General features: G+C 51.7%; 6 protein-coding genes across 6 annotated transcripts; 3 read left to right on the forward strand and 3 right to left on the reverse strand.

Annotated features, from left to right (window-relative positions):
- Positions 1-823: 823 nt before the first annotated feature.
- FIS1 (mitochondrial membrane protein) lies at positions 824-1414 on the reverse strand (the record flags this gene model as incomplete). The annotated part of the gene is made up of 2 exons (XM_051444306.1): positions 824-1156; positions 1235-1414. 2 exons carry the CDS (start codon positions 1412-1414, stop codon positions 824-826), a joined length of 513 nt encoding a protein of 170 aa, XP_051303931.1.
- A 410-nt stretch (positions 1415-1824) lies between these two features.
- On the forward strand, positions 1825-2514 carry J4E86_003755 (uncharacterized protein; the record flags this gene model as incomplete). The annotated part of the gene is made up of 3 exons (XM_051444307.1): positions 1825-1851; positions 1901-2289; positions 2340-2514. The coding sequence occupies 3 exons, from the start codon at positions 1825-1827 to the stop codon at positions 2512-2514; spliced, it is 591 nt and encodes a 196-aa protein (XP_051303932.1).
- Positions 2515-5841: 3327 nt separating this feature from the next.
- J4E86_003756 (uncharacterized protein) lies at positions 5842-6321 on the forward strand (the record flags this gene model as incomplete). Its single annotated transcript, XM_051444308.1, has 3 exons — positions 5842-5901; positions 5963-6135; positions 6198-6321. 3 exons carry the CDS (start codon positions 5842-5844, stop codon positions 6319-6321), a joined length of 357 nt encoding a protein of 118 aa, XP_051303933.1.
- A 7320-nt stretch (positions 6322-13641) lies between these two features.
- On the forward strand, positions 13642-15098 carry J4E86_003757 (uncharacterized protein; the record flags this gene model as incomplete). The annotated part of the gene is made up of 3 exons (XM_051444309.1): positions 13642-13825; positions 13876-13947; positions 14002-15098. The coding sequence occupies 3 exons, from the start codon at positions 13642-13644 to the stop codon at positions 15096-15098; spliced, it is 1353 nt and encodes a 450-aa protein (XP_051303934.1).
- Positions 15099-15231: 133 nt separating this feature from the next.
- On the reverse strand, positions 15232-15931 carry J4E86_003758 (uncharacterized protein; the record flags this gene model as incomplete). Its single annotated transcript, XM_051444310.1, has 2 exons — positions 15232-15494; positions 15595-15931. The coding sequence occupies 2 exons, from the start codon at positions 15929-15931 to the stop codon at positions 15232-15234; spliced, it is 600 nt and encodes a 199-aa protein (XP_051303935.1).
- A 595-nt stretch (positions 15932-16526) lies between these two features.
- On the reverse strand, positions 16527-18317 carry J4E86_003759 (uncharacterized protein; the record flags this gene model as incomplete). Its single annotated transcript, XM_051444311.1, has 6 exons — positions 16527-16952; positions 17002-17321; positions 17372-17776; positions 17826-17905; positions 17951-18135; positions 18186-18317. The coding sequence occupies 6 exons, from the start codon at positions 18315-18317 to the stop codon at positions 16527-16529; spliced, it is 1548 nt and encodes a 515-aa protein (XP_051303936.1).
- Between the last annotated feature and the right edge of the window lie 1568 nt (positions 18318-19885).

The following is a 19885-nucleotide window of genomic DNA, read 5'->3' on the forward strand; positions in this document are numbered from 1 at the left end:
TAGTAGGGTGAGGTTCAAGGACACTGGATGAGATATGTCAGCATGGAAGTAACGTTCGAGCAACGGACGCCGACTTACGGCCTTGTGTCGGGAGCAGGCGCGGAAGAGAATCAATTCAAGTCAAGAACCTATCACGCGCCGTTGCCAGTACAGGTGATGGTGGCGAGCTGCGACAGCAGACAGGTAGGGGGTATCGCAGTGAATTGCGGAGAGGATTCAGGGATGTTTGGCGTAGAGGGAGATCTCAGGCGAGGCTACCCGTAAGTGATAGTTCCAAGGTTGTTTCGCGCGCAAGCTGTCAGACACCGGAATGACGTTGTTCGGTGTGCAGGGGTGGTGGGGTCTAGCGATTTGTCCCGCGGTATCTCGAGTTGGGCGAAGCTAACTCAGCACTTTGCCTCGTGGGTCAAGAAGTTATGAGGAAAGATGTGGAATGGAGACAGGGGCAAAGTCGCTTGCGCGTCTTCTTGAACGCGGCAGCGGTTGATTGTCTTGCTCTGACTCTACGTTTGTCCGACCAGTTGTCTCTGCCCGCTTCTTCCGTGTTCCATCTAGTTCTGAGGCCTTCTATCAGCCAAAGACTATCGCCCGCAGCAATCCAACAGTACGTCGCGCGATAAGGTGGTCAGTGCTATCGCTTGCTTGGTAGGAGAGCTTTGTGTATACTACAGATATCAAAAATTGCTATTAACCATACGTTCCCTGCCAAAGGTATAGAAACCACAAACGCCTATGCATGTACTCATCAACATGACTGCGGGCCTGGCATGACCTGTAATCCAAACGACGCTGCGCATGTCAGATTCGCGACGACGGCACCTGTTCACGATCTTCGAGGGCCACCCCTCAGCAAGAGGCTCCCCACCACGCCCGCCGCGACCACGATTCCTCCCACAATAGCGGCGCCCACAAGCCCCTCCTTTGCCACCTTTTCGTCGATGAGACCCTTCAAGCTTCCGGCCTGGAGGTTTGCGGGCTCCAACTCCAGCAGCAGCTCGTTGTACCGTCGGGCTTCAGCATAGTTGCCGAGCTTGTAGTTGCCGAGGGCGAGGTAGTAGAGGCATTCGCGCCGGCGCTCGCGCGAGTTGCGGAAGATCTCTGAGAGGAGGCGCACTCCTTCCTGTTGGTCGGGACGGGAGGTGGATTTGATCAGACCCTAGAATACCATGAGCTTGCTTGTTGCGGGTGGTGCCGTGCGCATGTGCAAATGTGACGAGGCGCGGGGAAGCCGTACCCATGCGTAGTTGAACTTCGTCTGCAGACCAACGTATTCGCCCTCCTTCTCGTACTGCGCGCGCAGAACCTGCAGCTCCTCTGGCTTGAGCGGCGACTCGACATCGGCGGCATCTAAGGGGAATGAGCGTTCGTCGGCCCAGAAGTCGTTATCCCACTCACATGGTAATGACGGCGGCATGGCGGCTGTTTGTGTTGCGCAAGAAAATTAGAGAGGTCTGAGAAGTCGGCTCTGGGGGAGGCGGAAGTTGGTATCGTGAGGATGGGTTAGTGCAAGTGGTAAGCGTCAAACTACGGGCTGTCTCGTGAAAGCTCCAGCTGCAGGCCGAGCAGGCGATCTTTTACCGTGACGTACGCCGCCGCCTCGTGGCTGCCGGCCATGCGCCACGCTACGCCTGCGCCTTCCGCCACTTGGTCGCGGTTGCCATGCACGCGACTTGGCACGGGCCATCCAAACAAGAACATCAACACCATGGCCTTGTCGCGATAGACATCACCAAAGACGATACTAAACGATTGCGCAAACATCCCACAACACTTGAAACAATTGTACCATACACACAAACTTCACGCGACACCAAATAGCCCAACATGCTTCTCGACGAAGACCCCGCTGCCGTACGCACCCTCTCCAAACACACATACGCTCCTCCCTAACAATACCCAGCTCATCGCGCAATGCACATCGCATTTCAAGATCGCCAATGACAAAACCTCGCTCCACCGCATAAACGAATCCCTCAGCACCCTCAGCGAATTCCGCACCCAACACCTACGCTCCATCCAATCTTCCCTCAGCGCGCTGAACCGGACACACCAAACCCTCTCCGCGAACCACAACCACACCCTCAGCCAGCATAACCCCACAAACCATGCGGCGGAGATACTGCGGCTAGACACCGAGAAATTCAAGATCGCGAAGCAGGCGAGTGATCTGGAGATTGAGGGCGAGAGGCTGCAGAGCGATCTCGCGAGGCTAGGGGGCGTGGCCGGCGAGTTGGAAGAGGAGGGTGTTGAAGGGGGTGTTGAACCTAGGGCGGGTGAGGATGCGACAGTGTAAGTTCTACCGATGATTGTGAGAACGCAGGTACTGACTTAGACTCCAGATTGAAGCTCAAACTCTACCGCACTCTCGGCATCGACGTCGAAGCCGACCCCACTACCGGCGAGTACAACAAGGCTGTCGTGCGCAATGCGACAAAGGGGGATGTGCATGTTGTCAATATCGATCCGAAGTTTTCGCGGCACTTCTACACGAACTATTTCTGGCGGACGATGTAGCGGAGACATGATTTGTCACCGCGCTGGACGCAGACGTGCAATGTGAGGATTGGATGATGAGGTGTTCGATTATGACCTGCTTTCAGAGATACCTTTGTGGTTATTGCGTTTTTTTTTGGTGTACTACACAGCCTTCACAATCGAGCGAACAACACTGCTAGCATGGCAGTTGTCTTCCTTTGACTTCTTTGTTTTCGCGAATTATGGTTCATCTCCTCCGTATGTCACTAGTTTGCGGCTGGCGTGTTCAGTATGTACATCGCCATGATAGCGTACAAGCCACCATGCAAGGCTGTTTGTCAGCAATCCTGCAGCCTAAAGTATGGATTAGGCTGTGCGTCCTCTCGTGCACTCTCTCACCAGCTCAACAGCCGCACAACTTTCTAATCTTCTTCATCTTGCACTCATCCCACGTATCACTAGCGACAAAGTCTCGAAATACTGACGAACACCTGCAGGATGAGCTTTTTCCTGAGCGATTCGGAGTCATCCACGGAACTCAGTCCCTCTGAAGAAGAACACTGGAGAGCTAGGGAATATAGAGAAAGGGTAGCAAAAAGCAAGAGAAAAGCCCATGTGGCACAGAGAGAAAGAGAAACAAGACAAGTGGCCTTGCTCAAGAGAATTCGACGCGCATACGCTGAGTACAAGAGAGCTCATCATCGGGGTGACTTGTGTCATCGGTGTGCTGGCGTGAATTGGTCACTTCTACTGCCCAACGAAGTTTCATACTACTGCGAAGAGCGTGTTGGTCTACAACTGTTTGGCGTTCCTGAGTCAAGTCAGGAGCTATCTATGTCGCCTTGTTCACTGTGCCGATTTCTCTGCGCTGATCAATCATTCGACAAAGACCCTCGTCGAGCTCTCAGACTAGACTGTGCTTGTTGGGGATTACGGCGCTGGGATGCCGATTCCGTGCTTTCTCATCGCGAGCTCGATTGGACGCACCATACTCCACGTCTCACATTTACACATGAGATGTCGACACTTAACGTATCGGGATACATATTACAACATGCATTTCCGGCTAATCAGAGCTATTTGCTTCGGAAGCTCAGCCCTGAACTCCTCGACTACGGAACTCTTCGGTACTGGCTCAAGCGTTGCAAGCGTCAACATTCTACGGAGTGTAATCCATCTTTCGCTACGACCATCCCTGGTCTTAGAGTCTTTGACTGCCATGCTAAGAAAGTCATCGATGCACCTGAGGATGCTACTTTCCGCTACATAGCACTGTCTTACGTATGGGGTGGGGTGAAGATTTCAGAGAAAGAGCAGGCTCATTTCCCTACGACGATACGTGACGCCATCACCGTTACAATAGCGCTAGGTTACAGATACCTCTGGGTAGATCAGATTGTACGTGACTGTCTCAAGCACGAAGTATCTGTAACCGACTAATATTGGAACTCAGTGTATACATCAGTTAAACGAGGCTCATAAGCAGGCCCAGATAAAGCTCATGGGCCGTATCTATGCTGAGTCAGAGCTGGTCATCATTGCTGCGTCCGGGGATTCGTCCGATTATGGACTAGCAGGTGTCTCCTTCAGACATCGACAAGCACAAAGGAAAGTTGAACTAGATACGAATGTTGAGTTGATCGAAATGATTCATCCGAATACCACACTAGGCCGTACTACATGGGCGACAAGAGGCTGGACCCTTCAAGAGGGCTATTTGGCAACACGACGACTAGTCTTTACAGATAAAGAAGTCTCATACGTATGTGATTGCGGAACATGGCAAGAGTCTGTGCGGCGGCGTGGCGTGGAAGACCTTGTATCTCACTCCGTCGAACGTTTCGTTGGTTTTCCGCTGGAGAACTCACTAGAGAATCGTCTCGCTGAAGTACTGAGCCATTACTCAACTAGAAAGCTGTCCATTGAGAGCGACATTCTCAACGCCTGCATGGGTATCTTAGAAACACTCGTCGATCTTCACTTTTGGGGTATGGCGGCTGTACGCACTGGTCCCGCCTCGCGTTATCCGCTCAGTTTCTCTTGGTTCAACATCGCTCCTGGTCAGAGAAGAGAAGGCTTCCCAACGTGGTCGTGGGCAGCTACAACTGGTCCGAAACATATACCAATCGAAGCCCGCAGTGACGAACAAAACTTCGTTACAGAGATCCTCACATCGGATAGATTATGGTTGACTCCAGAAAGCCATATCGAAAGCCGATACGACCGTTTGCCTGCGGGCGGTGGTCCCACTTTACGGCTTATTGGGTCATTCTATACGGGCTCCTTGGAGATGAGTCCCACTTCTGATGCAGTTCAAAATTATGGGGAAGAGCGGGAGGGAAAGTCACGAGTCGTTTTCCAGCACCCGCCTTGCGAAGAGTGGAATGACCTAGAATTCTATTCCGAATTGCAGCTTGACAATGAGCTCACAAACTCTATATCGGAGGGCACTGTAAAAGCAGTACTCCTTAATGATGTAGCTCCCGGGTACGAGCCTATTTTCATGATTCTGCAGGCTGTGGGGGATCATTATGTCCGAATTGGTGTCACCTCCAGCTGTTGGGCGCGAGAAAGGAAGACCGGCCTGATTTCATATCGGAATGGCCTCCAACTACATCAAGACTGCATAAGCAGTGAGGAGGTCATTTATATCGAATGAATTTTGGCTCATACAAAGAGGGTAAGCGTCGTTGGGACTGGGTAGCGCAATCTTGTCTATTTCTCGTTGAAAGGTCTCATACTGACTATTCGCTTGCATCGCTGCATGTTATAACTGAGGGGCCTCATCGCAGTCTTCATAGCATCAACACACGTTCATTTGATTCAACAATTTCCCCTGGTAAGCTAGCGACAAATCCGCGAAGGAATGCAACAGCATTGACTTACAGAAAGAGACGCTCAATCGTTCTCCAATATTTGAACAAGCCATCTTGCTATTCTGGCTGTGTTGGGCACATCCGCGCCTCATCTAGTGCGAGTTGGACGAGGGATCTTACAAACTTCCTGATGCGGCTATCCTACCGAACTGCGGGTACACCTGCGCCGCAATATAAACAACTAGCCCCAGCGCCTACCACCAGAATACCGTTAGCTTTCACGATACAAGCATAGACAAATGCAGCCTTCGCTCGTTTTGGAAGCTTGGGCCACAGTCGCTTCACTCATTAGGGACAAAGAATGCTGTTCATCTAACTACAGGCTAGCGTCATAAGCAGTCATGACCACGCCTCGCTCCTTCTCTGCCCGCGCCCTCCCTATATTAAAGAACCTACGCCTCCGCCGAAATAAACCCGCAACTTCCACCCTCTACTTAGTCTCGACGATCTCTCGATTTCCAGGAACCATCAACCAAATAGAACCCACAGAATGCAGCTCTTCATCCCCGTCTTAGCTCTCTTGAGCACGCTTGTCGCTGCTGTACCGACCGTACGTAACGAAGACTTCCACACCAAACTTACCTTCCTTCCATCATACTAACTTCTCACAGGCTGCAGCGGACGGTCGCGGGGCCACCATCTTCACCGACAAAAACTTCAATGGCCGGTCAACTGCCATCCCCGCCAACGACTTCTGCACCGATATGAACAACATCTTTGGCAACTTCGATGGCAAGATCCGCAGCGTCACCGTGGAGAAGGGCTACCACTGCAAGTTCTACACGTACGTCATACCCATCAGTCTCCTTTTACGTGGAAAGACCGTTTGAAACTAACTTCCACTAGTGGCCACGACTGTCCTGCCAACGGCCAGAAGATGGAATGCGGCAGCAAGGACCAGGCGTCGGTGTTTGGAGATCTGGGCACGTTCGACTACAAGATTCACAGCGCGTACTGCACGAAATTATAGATGAAGATCTATGCAGTCTGCATTTCTTTGGGTGTTTTGAGCTTGATACGGCTTGCGCAGCTTGAGTGTGCTTGGTGGCTTGAAGACAAGATGGGTGTAGCATGTTCGCAGTAAGCGCTACAGCGGTACTTTGCGACTCGGTCTATCTATTTGCGAAGGCTGGAGTTCCGGGTCAGCGCGGATAGACTGTTATACGAGATGGGGTACATAATTATAATACTTTCAATCGTACAAACACATGTGTCTCCAATGCGCGACAAGACTGGTGTTTTACCGAGTCGCATAACGCGTACAAGTAACCATGAAAGGGCCATCGCCAAGTGATCGAGCGATGCATTAGCAAGTTCTAATTAGTCAGGTATTGCGATCATCGATTACAGTCGAAGCGCGAAATTGCGAATGTGACGGGATAAATGGTTGTTGCATTATTATCGACAGCGCCGATGGTGCAGTGTGAAAGGAGATGAAGAATGCAGGAGGGACGGGTACAACCGCCGCAGGTGTTGGTACTAACCCGGAACAGAACTGCCCCACGTTGACCCTCATCCATCGCCTGTGGTTCTGGATGTCACATCACAATCTTTCACGTCGACACGGAGCAGCCTCGACTCTTTAGCAGCGCGTCCTGGATTACGAAGTACGTACGCAGCGAAGTTACATGTCAAAACCGCGGAAGACGGCATGTCTTGGGCAGCAGAGTTTGATTGGCTGGCCAATGCGCGGTGCATACTTTCATCGTCGTTTGGGCCATCGCTCATGACTTTTGTTCATGACTTTCGAGGCTGCCTACAATCTTAACGACATCAGTTCACATGTGCTATGTTTTCTAATCATCGATATCGGCTGCTGAATGCAAGCGAAGGTGCGGTCCGCCCGCGATACACCTAAATCCATGGATGCCTGTTGAACCCAACTCAACACCCCCAGGACGCCCTACGCCCGACGCAACTTGGAATGCCATTGGATGGCACATCTTCCACCGCATGAGAATGAACACTGCGTCTGAGATCAGGGCTGCGTGCTCTACATTATCACATATCTTCGGGATGTCATCATTCGCGGACAAGAATGAACCAAGTACAAGTTCGGATCAGATCATCGTGCTTTGCTTTCATCCCAACTCAATCTCAAACGAGATCGTAGCGCTCTGGTGGCTTTGTTCGGTGAGTCCGTTGTGTTCCAGAGTCTCTTTGCGGGCTTTGTACGAGTGTCAGGAAATGGGAAGAGGTTTTCGACAACAGCCTTCGTCTGAGACATCACGAACCTTTCTCTCGCCAAGCTTGAGATCACAGCTCAGACTTCTACAACTCATTACATCGCGGAATGCAACTGATACCCATTGCTCGGGCGAACTCGTACGGCCTGTTATCGGAGTGTCCGAAGTGTAGCACCCCACGACTGATTCTGGTGGTGTTTCAAAGCCTTCGAACCCCGTTACCAACCTTGCCAACCGGAACAGTTGGATCAGGATGATCAATTCAATTCCTAATCACCCACGAATCAAGAACCAAGTCACCGTAATATCCAGCCTATCACGGCATACAGCGACGCCGGGAGACCAGCTCAGTCCCAAAGTAGCAACGAAACACTGCCTCAGCCTCGCATAAAGGCCCCGTATTGTGATGAATCTCCGTCGCGTGGGCCGGCAAGAGCCTTGCGGGATGGACAGGTCGCCGAACTGTTGGTTGTAGTCTCGCGGGAGTTAAAGTGACCCACAAGCTCGCCGCGATGTCAGCTCAGTGCTTTACAATCATAGCGGCAACTTCAATTGCCCCATTTTTGGCAGTACACATCTAGAGCCTCAAACTACGCTCTCACATATTATCACAATGAAGACCTTCGATAAGCATTCCTGGCTCGAATTCTGGTTCTACGGACTCCATCCCGGTATCATGATGGCACTGACCTGCATTGGTGTCATGGCTACATTGGAAATGTACCCGTTCAGAATGAAGACCACGTCACGCCCTTGCGAGATGTGCAAGTCAGTATCTCCAAATACTAACGGAGACCATCGCTAATCAATCAACAGGAACCGGGAGAACAAAGACAATCTTGAACATCCTTCTACAAGCGCGACTTTTACAACGCATCATACCACACCGGCTCGCAATGACGACAAACTATACGAAGCAGAGCCAAATAGCTTCCGACACCCCTCCTTCCGCTACTCCTTCATTCCAACCTCACCGTTCGGAGCTGCAATGCCAATTCGAGTTTCCTCGTCTCGCGCACCGTCATTATACCACGCGGATGGTACGCATGTTCGCGTTCGCTCACTACAAAACTTCCTGCTTCCACCGCTTTTCAATCGTCATCGATGGAGTGGAGAGCAGTACTCCGACGGTATGCAGACACCTGACAAAGCGCGTAGCAGGCGGATGAGTGCTGTTCGCGAGGACATGCACGGTGCTATGATGGTGTGATACGGTCACTGAGGATAAAACTTGTCCTAAATGATCATCTATGCGCCGAGGTCGTCTTTATGTACTTTCCAATCGATGTTATACTACCCATACGCGACAGACAACAATTTATTGAAGTGTTCATTTTGCCGATACGCGTCGCTACCTGGAACATGTTTTCTTCTGTCATTGTGCCAGTGCTAGAGTCAGGGCCATCATTGATGATAGATATACGTAGGCGTAGTTTAGAAGTTACACGATGTAGCTATCTGGAATATCAAAGCGCCACATGAACGTTATATCCGGTCATCTGCCGTCCGACCGTATTGCAAAACAAATAGCCGAAGAACTGAGCCTGCTGCGCCGTTCACTTCACCTCTGCATCGTTCGCAAAGGCTCAAATGTCCCTTTCGTCCTTGTCGCTCAGCTTGATTTCCATGCTCGCCCATATCTGCTCGAGATACTCGATGCGCTTCGTTACCTGGTATGGGGATAGCATCGTCGCCCTGCTTGAGCAGCCAGACCAGGCCAAGCTGGCTTACTGTGCATTTGTGCTTATCAGCGAGCGCCTGGAAATGGGCTACAATCTTTTCGTTGGCATCCCGATTCACCACCTGAAAGCGAGGCATGACCGAAAAGAGAATTAGATAATTCTCTCGGGTTCTGATACACACGCCGAGCCGACACTGATAGGTAACGATAGCAGAGCAACAATGGAATAGAGAATGATCCCCTTATAGGTTTGCTTCTACTCCAACACATCACTTCATCTAAATATATCGAGAAGCGGATCATTCCATCCAACTATCGGGCCACTTGCTATGCACGACTGGAAGCTCCCTGACGTCGACGCTGTCTTTATCCCAATACTTGAGATCTATCAGCGTGAGAATGGCGTCTCGGTCAAAGCCTGAAGTGGTATACGAGTTCGCTGGTAAAAAGCCGTCGCAAACGATCGCCAGGATGTTGTGGGGAGTGCAGACCCGACTAAGCCTACTACAGATCCTAGCACAACTCCTCGTCTTCTTCCTCAAACTTCTTGTACTTCCCAAGTCATCCACAGACACGAATCGGAGTGGTACTCGTGCGTAGGGCCCTAAGGTATCCTTGGTGTAGGCTATTTGCTGCCGCGTCTGAGCGTTGAACTTTGTGACCATCGTGTGAATGCCCGATTCAGTCGAGCGGTATCCAAGGTGGGACTGGAGAGTATGGCGCACAAGAGCCCCCAGTGATCCCAGCCTTTGCTGAGTGTACCAGATATACACCAAATCGTGGAGTAACATTGCGAATTTCTTGTGACGGACGAGTTGGCGGTTCACGATGAATCTGACTCCTTCACTCAAAATGAAGTCTCTTTGGATCTTGTGCACGATTGCGCTCGCTTCCGCGTTGACCTGTTTACAGGCTGCAAGTATTGCGACCGGAAGACACCTCGTGATGAGAACAAGACATCCTTTCGAGCTGGAGGGGTCGATGACGTGGTGGTGCTTGATCTGCCGTGGTAGGCGCTCGTAGACCATGAGTCGGAGTTCTTTAGGGAGACTGAGGAACTGAAAGGGCACTGGCGTAGTCATGCTCATAGTGTTGATAGCAGTAGCGGTTTGGGCTTGATTTGGTCGATGCATGCCGATGGTGCGATGGAAGGCAAAAGCTGGTCGTGTACAGTCGTAGGCTAAGCGCTTGTAACACCGAAAGCGTACGCCCACGTGCCTGTCGCCCGTGCTTTAGGCACCACAATGGCGCTAGTGAGCGCAAACATCCATGGATGGCTCGAGCAGTTTCCTGATTGCGGTCACGACCTCACCCACTGCCTTTCGTAGTACTCGCCGGCAGCCGCAACTCCAGCCCATCGTCAACATGGCGTTGACCTCATGCGCGTCAAACCCGGAACCTTTCCGTTTCCTTGATCTTCCAAAGGATGTTCGTTTGATGGTGTATGAACGCCTGCCGCGCTCGACTAAACATACGACGATCAACAATTACTCTCGCGAAGGACGAGTCACGCTGATCTCGCACTCCGTATCAACCACTATCCTCAGGACATGTCATGAGGTTCACCAAGAAGCTCTTCCGCTCGTCAACAAAGCCATGCGTGAATGGGTCCAGAATGGAGGCGTAAAACTCGTTTGCGCGACGACACTTGGAGGCTTGGTTGCACTACAGGAACTCCTGCGGGTGCTCTGCTACGTTTGCGAGACCAAGGTGTGCTAGACGAATCAGCTTTTTCTTGAGAATGACCTTGGCTGATAACCTTAGCTTTTGGAAATGCATTTGATGCATTCTGCGAACGCACTGAATGAAGATACAAAGTCAGGTATTCGAACAAGAGTCCGTAATTCCGGACGTCTTTCAGGAAACGATATGGATTGCATTGATGCCTGGGTCTCGAGATCGGGCTTGATTCTAGCTGAACAGCAGAACGCTGTGGGCATCGACGCACTGCCTTCAGTCGACGTTCTACTCAACCCTGAAGCTCATCCTACCCTGCTACCGATTCAGGACGTGCGACGTGCATCGGTAACGTCCTTTGACAGAATCGTTCGACGCCAACTCTCCCACTACAATGTCTCCTTCAACATCGTAGGCTTTATTAGTCATGCATATTTGGAGCTGGAGAGCGTAACCCCGTACACGTGTGACTGGCAGCACACTCAATCTGGCAGCCCTTTGATCACTGATGTGGAGTGGTACAGAACCTGGAAGTAGATTGGTTTTGGGTAATCGCGGGGTTCCTAGGCTTGGCGTATATAGTGAAGCAGTGTGGTGAGGGCGTGGAGAGTATGTCTTCCCAAGTTGGTATCGGTCTGGCCCACATGGTGAGATCACGGGGATGCTATAGGGTGGACGACGATGCAACCTCTCTCTGAAAGTTTCATACAAGACCTTTTCTCTCTCCCGAAGCCTACGAGAAGTTGTTGTGATATCACCGCTCCGCACCAGTGGAAGTGTAAAGTTCTTGGACGTTGACCAAGTAATATCAATAATGGAGACGCGACATGGCAAGAGCTGTGAGAGATCGACAGGGTGCTGAGATCGACAATAAGTACGGGCGATCGGCTCTTCAAATTTGAGAGGCGTTGGGCTTTGTCGCTCTGGAAGCAGACGATCTGCAGGACCATCTTAGCTATTACATCTGGTCCAAATGGGAAGACGAAGTGAGTCCTCCACATGGATGGATCGATTCGATCGTTCCCATGCGCGAGACCGTTGGGCACCTCAGGCATAGCATTTAGATCTATGTTTCACATGCTGCCTAGGTGCTTGGGGCGTTGACCCTCGGATCGAGACACATGGGCGTGGCGCGCTTAAGCGATGTCGTTCGTGCTTTCGGGACTACCCGTTTGCTGGTATTGAATGACACATTCCTCTGCGTACGGACGGAAGCTGTCCAGGTGGCGATGCGGCAAACAGGATGACGACGGTGCAAATTCCTCCAGAAGGCTATCGGATACAAGTAAGCTTAGTTTATGGACAGAATGTGATGCTTTAGAGCTGGCGTGCGTATCGTTTGGAGCTTGATGGAAGGTGGTGAACATGGCGGAATCAAGTGTCGCAGGTGTTTTCGATGCCTACCTAGGTGGGCAGAGTTCGAGCGGGTAAAGCACGGACTGGGCGAGATCAACTGCTCCGAGCGTTCTGACTTGTCGGTAATCTGACAGTTGAAGATCCCCATGTTAATCATGCGTCGAAGAACGATGGCCAACGGACGTCAGCCAACTTTGTTTCCTGTGTTTTGATGCGACTGGATGGCAAAGCTGCCCTTTTTCATCTCGAGTGGGGCGGGACAAAAGCCCCGGATCGGCATGGGTGATGAGGTAATCACTTAGGACCCTGATTTTGCCAACTGCCCCTTGTTTGGGTCCTCTCAGCAAACTGCGCCTTCCTTGGGCACATGCGAGTGAGGCTGCTGTACCGTCCGACTAGACTCCTTAATCACACACTACGCTACCTCTTCCCGCAATTACGTTGAGCCAGGCGCATTCTGCCGAGTTACGATGTTGGAAGCAGTCCTCGAGTCGACCAACATATGAAGGCCATGAACGGCGAGATGCGCCTCAGCTTCACGGAAGGTAAGCTTCCATTGCGTTCATAACCAGTCAGTCGTATGGCCGTCCTACGTTCCCATACAATTACCATAGGGCAAAGATGCGGATGGCCGAAAAGCGCCGTCAGATCGGCCGGGCAAGCTCTCTCCCTGCACAGTAGTAAAGAATTAGATTTCCGTGGGCGTTGCGCGATAGACCCAACTGCTACCGAACGAAAAGCCTGGTTTAAAAGCCCACGTGCCGTGGGTAATATCGAGTCAAGCCGCTGCTACGGCGATTTCACAGCGCCATCACGGCGCTATGGTCTAACGGCCACACCGCTTGATTGGCTTCGACAGCGGGAGTACTATACTAAGCTCAAACACGCTTTGAGAGCCGCCGAAGATGGGAATTCCCCAACATAGTTCGAGAGCGTTGGACTATGTCGCAACTCCAAAGTTTTTTTGCCATCTATCTTTGGTGATAAGTCATCGGGGCCGCCGACCAGACTCCAGGGTCGCCTGTCTCACCAGCCCATCGATTACTATTCACAATATGCATCTTTTTGCGTTATTATCGGTCTTTTGTCTGGTCTTCACGTTTGGCCATGCCAGCGCGTCGGGTCCGGAACTGGATGCAAGGGCATTAGGCATTGCGGACATCCCCGCTTGCGGAGTACGTGCTCAACTACACTGTCCGATATCATTGCTAACGATACACAGCTTGTCTGCATGATTGCTATTATCCCAAAAGCTGGCTGCACCCTGGATGATACTGAATGTGTCTGTAGCAACGATCGGATTGCGGCAGACGTGCCAGCATGTATGCTTGCGAATTGTACTATGCAAGAAAGTCTGGACACTGCCAGAGTACAAGCCGTTCTTTGCGACATGTCCGATGAGTCGCAACGCCTCGACATGTTCATGTGGACTGGTGTCATCTACTCCATGGCTGTGGTATTTGTTGTTCTACGAATCGTCGGCAAGTTGGTAAATAAGAGGCTAGCAATGGACGACTACATCGTCGTCTTTGCTCTGGTATTATGCGCAGTACCCGCAGGATGCACATTGGCTAGTAAGCAAAAGGTCTGCGAGCTGCCATCTACTGTGACTAATGCAATACAGTGACGGAACGTGGCTTCGGCGAGCACTTGTGGAATCTCGAAGACGGAGCACTGTCGCCAATTCTCCGCTACTGTATGAAGCATCCATACCTTGCGATATCGCTATCGGCATGCTAACACAAAGCAGTCTACATTTCTTGGTCGACATATATCGCCGTGCTTGGCCTAATCAAACTTTCTCTCATCGCTTTCTACCTCGAGATCTTCCAAACGAAAAGCTTCCGGATCACCGCTTACATCTTCGGAGCCGGTATCATCATCAACTCGACCGTCATCGTCTTCCTGACAATCTTCATATGCACTCCAGTTGAGTCCTTCTGGAACCGAGACATCAAGGGGCAGTGCCTGGACATTCAAGCAGTACCAATGGCAAACTCTATCAGCGCTATCGTGCAGGATATCCTGCTGCTGATTCTGCCTTTGTTCTTCATCCGCAACTTACAGATGAGGCGCTATAAGAAGGTCGCCGTGTGCTTCATGTTCGCCATCGGTACTTTCGGATGCATTGCGACTATCATCCGCCTGTTCGTCCTACTTACGTTCAAGATCTCTGTGGATCCTACCTGGGACTACGTGAAGGTCACCGTCTGGACGGAGTTGGAACTTGCGGCAGGTTTCGCCTGCGTATCGCTGCCATCCATTCGGATACTGGTGGTCAGGATGCTGCCCAAGAACGTCATTGAGTTCTTTACCGAGATCACTCAGTCCTCGAAACAAAAGAACTCGGACCCAAAGAACGTGCACGCGCATGCCGCTCCAGTAGAACAACCCGGGAAGAAAGAATGGCGCAAGCCTGCGGGTTGGGATTGGGTCTCACTGGGTGCTGAAGAAAGCGATTCTCCACTGGCCACCAGGAAGAGTATGGTCAGTGGTCGCTGGCCTTGGGTTGCGACATCACCCCTCACTTCACGCTTCTCATCACACCCGCGCGGCGGTTCTCGCCTTCTCAGCTCAGCGTTGAGCAATCATAGCGACACCGACACTCGGATCCGGGCTTGGTCAGCAAAGGAGAATGAAGCTCAGAAAAACGCTATGGAACTACGCGAGGTACCACAAAATGAGATTGAATTTGGAGACGTACGTGTAAACATTGCAAACGAAGTCACGGCGTTACCCAAAATTGGATGTCTCCCCGAGCGATCGTACTCTCACGAGCATGAACGTACAAGAGGGTCGAAGTGGTTGTTCAAGAAGCAGAAGCGGAGTCAACACGAGCCTGTATGATCAACACGGTAGATACTTTTTGTATCCAAAAACCGTCATCCTGCGTTTGCAACAGAGTTACACCTTTTCTCAACCCCCATCTTCCATCGCCATTGTAACTCGTACGCTAAGTAAGAACCGTCATTTCGTCCCTCTACACTATCAAAAGCGTAGTATTGACGGCATCTTCCTGCCTCTGTTTATCCGACCGGATCCACGCGACACCAAGTGCGAACAGGAGATCCATTCCAGGCGCGACATGCACAACGAAGGTGGCATGCATATGCGCCCACTTCGCGTGTCGAGAGATGGTCATGACCGGATTGCCGTTGACAACGAGACCCTTCTCCTCACCGGCAACTTTGCGTTCGAACTCGATCTTCTGGTTCTCGACGTATTTGTCATGGACGGTGATGTCTAAAACGGAAGTGTGTCAGTTCGAAGAAGAGGCAGACAGGTAGAGAGGAAATGACCGCGATGGGAAGCACGCAGAGGAATGAGCGAAGAGGAAACTTACTGTAGCTAGGCACCCTCCAACCAGTCTTCAACTCCAGATCCCACAACGGCTTCGCATCCCCGCTCCTTACTGCCTTGTACTCTGCACTGGGCCTTGCGAGTGTGTGTCTATGGACGTTGATCCGCATAGCCTCCTGCCCGTCCATCGTCATGAACTTGACGATGTTCTTTTCCTCCTCCAATATTTTTAGGAACGGTTCTCCAGCTTTTTCATCAGACGTGCAGTAGCTGACAAGGCTTTGGGCTTTCTTCGTGGGTACGCCTTCGGTCTTCATGAGGAAGGTTTCGTGTTTCTGGGCTGTCCAGTTGGGCACCATGACGAGGCCTGGAAGCGGCATTGGGGGAAGGGTTGGAGCCATTGTAGGAGGAGTTTGATGTGGTAGAAAAGTTGCAGACTGATCAAGCAAGTAGTAAAGTCTAAGTACAGCTATTACATCTCGCTCGCCCTGACACTCTATCCCCTTATACGACGAAGCGGTCAGCTTGTGACGTCGTCCCGTCAGACCCAGTGTAACGTAAGTAAATGACTTCCGCACAGGTTGCTGTTGGTCACCCCCGACCAATCAGCAATGCCCGGGTGTTTTCTAAGCCACACAAGCTCACCGCCAAGACGACGTTCATTGTTGTGTGGCCGCCTTGAATCCTCTCATCCCATTGCAGTACAATTACATGCAGGTGCACGGCGCAGTTGGTCGCAAATGTGATGAGGGAATTGGAGATCTTTCCCTGCGCCGGATGGCTGCTCATGCGGGGCGTTGACGCACAGGCATGTTACATCTCCACGAACAGCACCGACGTCGCATATCAAGATTCAGGGAGGGTTTTTACGCGTGAATGAACCGACTTGGAGCAGGCTCTGTGTCTAGGAGAAGTACATCGAGTCAAACCGTCAAATCCAATGACATATGTAGTGCTGCCCGCCCCGATCATGGTCTACTCATACCTAATCACCGGCATCTTGAACGTCCTATGCCCACTGATGAACCAATGAGCCAAAGCCCCAATCACAACCGCTCCAAATATGGGCCCCGCATAATTCATGTTGTCTCGTGTGACTGGCAAAATCTGAGGGAACGGCATCCAAAGTACCACGAAGACCAGATAGCATAGCGCAAACATGTTGACGGGTATACCGACAGAACCGAGCTTGAACGGCCCATAAGGTGGAGGTGGGCCTCTGATTTTGCGTAGGAGGATAAAGAGGATGGGGAAGAAGTACGATACGTGCAACGCGAGGGCTTGAAGTGAGATGAGCGCATTGAAGGCGGTTGCGCTGGCGATGTAGATGAGAGAGAGACATGTTACGATGGTTCCAACAAGGAGAAGCGCGTTTACGGGGAGTTTGAGTGTGGGGTGCACCTAAGGTCATCAGCCAGATGCGATATGAGAAGTCGTAAAGGCCACCTACGTAGGAGAAGAAGTCGGAGAATGGCAGCCCGTTGTCACGTGCGAATACCCAAATAAGTCTCGAGACGGACGCGAATATGTTGAAGAGGGCGAAGAAGATGATGAGGGCTACGAGTGCGGTGAGAACATTGGCTGCCACTGAAGAACCAGTGATGTTGTAAATGACCCATAGGATTGGAAGCGGGGTGGCGATGATATCGTCGAGAGGACCCATGTAGAAGAGAACGACAGTAGCAAAGACGATCAGCATCGCTGAGTTCGCGACAGAGGTAATTATGATACTGCGTGGCACGCGCGTGCGCACCTTCTTCACCTCGTCACCTTCACATCCAGTCAGTAGATGAGCACTGTGTGCAAACTCGTAGACGTACACATGTGCAGAACACTGTCTGCTCCAGTAACGGCGAACGACATACTCAGAAGCCCGAGACCCCAAGAAACACCCCTGTTATTCCAGCCCGACTCTTCCCATGTCAGTGTCCTGAAGACGAAGTCCGGGTCGCTGCGCGGTCCAAACGCGACGAAGACGGCGATTATTACAATGAAGAGGCAGACGTGAAGTATGCCACCAGTGATTTCGAACGCGTCGAGAAGCTTGCGAAACCAGAGGTTCGAGATAAAGGGAACTATCATGAGCGCGACCATGATGAGGCTGGTGTGCCATCGTTCAGGAACGTAGTTCTCGTTGTTGAAGATCGCCAGTGACGTGATGATGTTGGCTAGTATGGAAGGCGGTCCACTGCAAGCAAAGCACCAGGCACCGACTGTAATCCATCCTATTGCCGATGTGAGTTATGATCGATGTCGGTGAGTATGTTGACCTACCTTGCAGTAGACCCCAGAAGCGAGGTGCAGCAGGAGCGAGATTCGCTGACCAGCGGTACTGAGCACCGACTGTTGGGTCTCTGTCAAGCTGTTAAAAGATTCCAGGACGGATGCTCGGTACATACATTGAAGCCAACTCAGCCAGTGAGAATCCAACGGCACAGGCGCCGATGCCAGCCAGGATAGAGCCATAGAAGATGGATGCGGGACCGCCGTTGGTCAATGCGAACTGGAATGTCACTGCAAACGACTCCCAAGAAGCGAGAATGATCACAGCAAAGTTGATTACAGCTGAGAGGTTGATATAACGCTGCTCTAGTCAGTACGCTGCTTTGCTGAAGCGGCTCAAGTGATGCTCACCTCGAGCTGATATGGTGATCGCCCCACTCCCGAAGGCCCAGCCGGCGTATTTACCGCCGTCTTCTCGCCCTGACCAGATTCTTGATCCAGAACATCGAGTTCAGCATCTGCCATGTGATTATCGAGTTCCATGCCGGCGCAAGAGGTCCCAAGGCAATGGCCGGTGGGTGACGTGCGGGATGGCAAAGTCAAGTGAGTTTGCAAGATGCAGCGATCCTACCAGTGCCCTGGAGAAGTACGATACGACCAGGGAGCTGCGGACCGCGCTGCGTGAGAAGCTCTGGAAGTTGGCAGCTCTTCTACTGGCTCTTCTGGCTAAATGAAACACGAAAAGGCGCCCGACATCGTATGCAGTGTCTCTATCAAGCGCTGCAAACCACACTGCCGTATGCAAGTCCGTTCTTACGGCCAGCAGCGTCCAAGGGTCATGTTTCCGGGGCGTTCCGCTGCATGCAAATGGTTAGATCCAATGCACCAATCGCCTCGTAAAGTTACAGTGCTGTCGTTCGTCGCATGGGTGATATTTCGATGGCCGCTCCATCAAATAAGCTCGCGCTGTCCGGTACCGTCCACACGGTAGCCGGCGCCACTAACGGCAGTTTATCGTCGTTACGCGTAACATGAGGCGGGGTTTGAGCTCGAAACTCCCGGCTTGGAGTCTTTTGACCAAGCGATCGACGCAGGATTGAACGAACCGTTCCGCTTCCTGATGGAGTGTGAAGCCGAGACTTGGTAGTTCACCGACCAGGCCGCCATCGTCCAAAAGGACGGAAAGCCGTACTTTCAGACGTTGTTCGAGCTGACTTTAATGCAGCAGATGATTCAGCGAGCTGCAGCTTGAAGAGGTGCAGCGGATGAACATGAACATTACGGAGAACGGACTAGCGGCCGGGCAGGTGCACAGACAGTAAGCATGCGGCAGACTCAAGGGCCGCGAAAACACACGAATGAGATCCTGACATGCTTCGAAGACCCAAGCTTGGGCCATGGTTGGGTTGTTTGGCCCCAGATGCGTACCCAAGACAAGACGTATCTGGATGCGCAGCTGAGAGTCGGTGCGATGAGTGTAAGGCCGAGCCGTGTGGAATGATGCTTCAACGTCAACCATAAGCTGCACGCTTCCCTAATGAGAATGTCATTCAGTTTTCCTTTGTTACTGCTTTTTTTCGATTTGTACAATGAGTTCCGCAGGTTCGGAGGAAAGTCGTCGCAATGGGGTGTCAACAAGGAGCGGTTTCGTCCTTGTCTCCACTTACTCATGGACTATCATAACGGTGGGCGTGTTGGTCGGACGATTTGCGCAGGGTCACAACCACAAAATCGAATTCGGTCTCGACGATGCGGCAGTTGTTGCAGCCACAGTATGTAATCCGCTTCCATGGATGCAAGTGATACTAAACATTTCTTAGGTTGTATATCTAGGCGCGACTGTCAGCTGGCAGTTTGCTATCGACGGGGGCCTAGGGAAGGGCTTGGATGGCTTAAGTGGTAAGGAGCTGACTCTGTTCTTCAAGGTTACTAGCTCCAATGCCATCAGGTAGCTACCGCTAATCAGAGCTGCAGGCGATCTATGTTGCTGGAATACTCAGTATCATTGCAATGGCGCTCGCGAAATTGTCCTCGGCTTTGCTCATCGAGCGCATATTCCCACAATCCCGAAGAGCGAAGGTGGCCCTGTTCGGAAGCATTGCGCTCTTTGC

Source organism: Alternaria arbusti (assembly GCF_024043155.1).
Source record: "Alternaria arbusti strain BMP 1465 chromosome Unknown scaffold_4, whole genome shotgun sequence".
NCBI classification, from domain to species: Eukaryota; Fungi; Ascomycota; class Dothideomycetes; order Pleosporales; family Pleosporaceae; genus Alternaria; species Alternaria arbusti.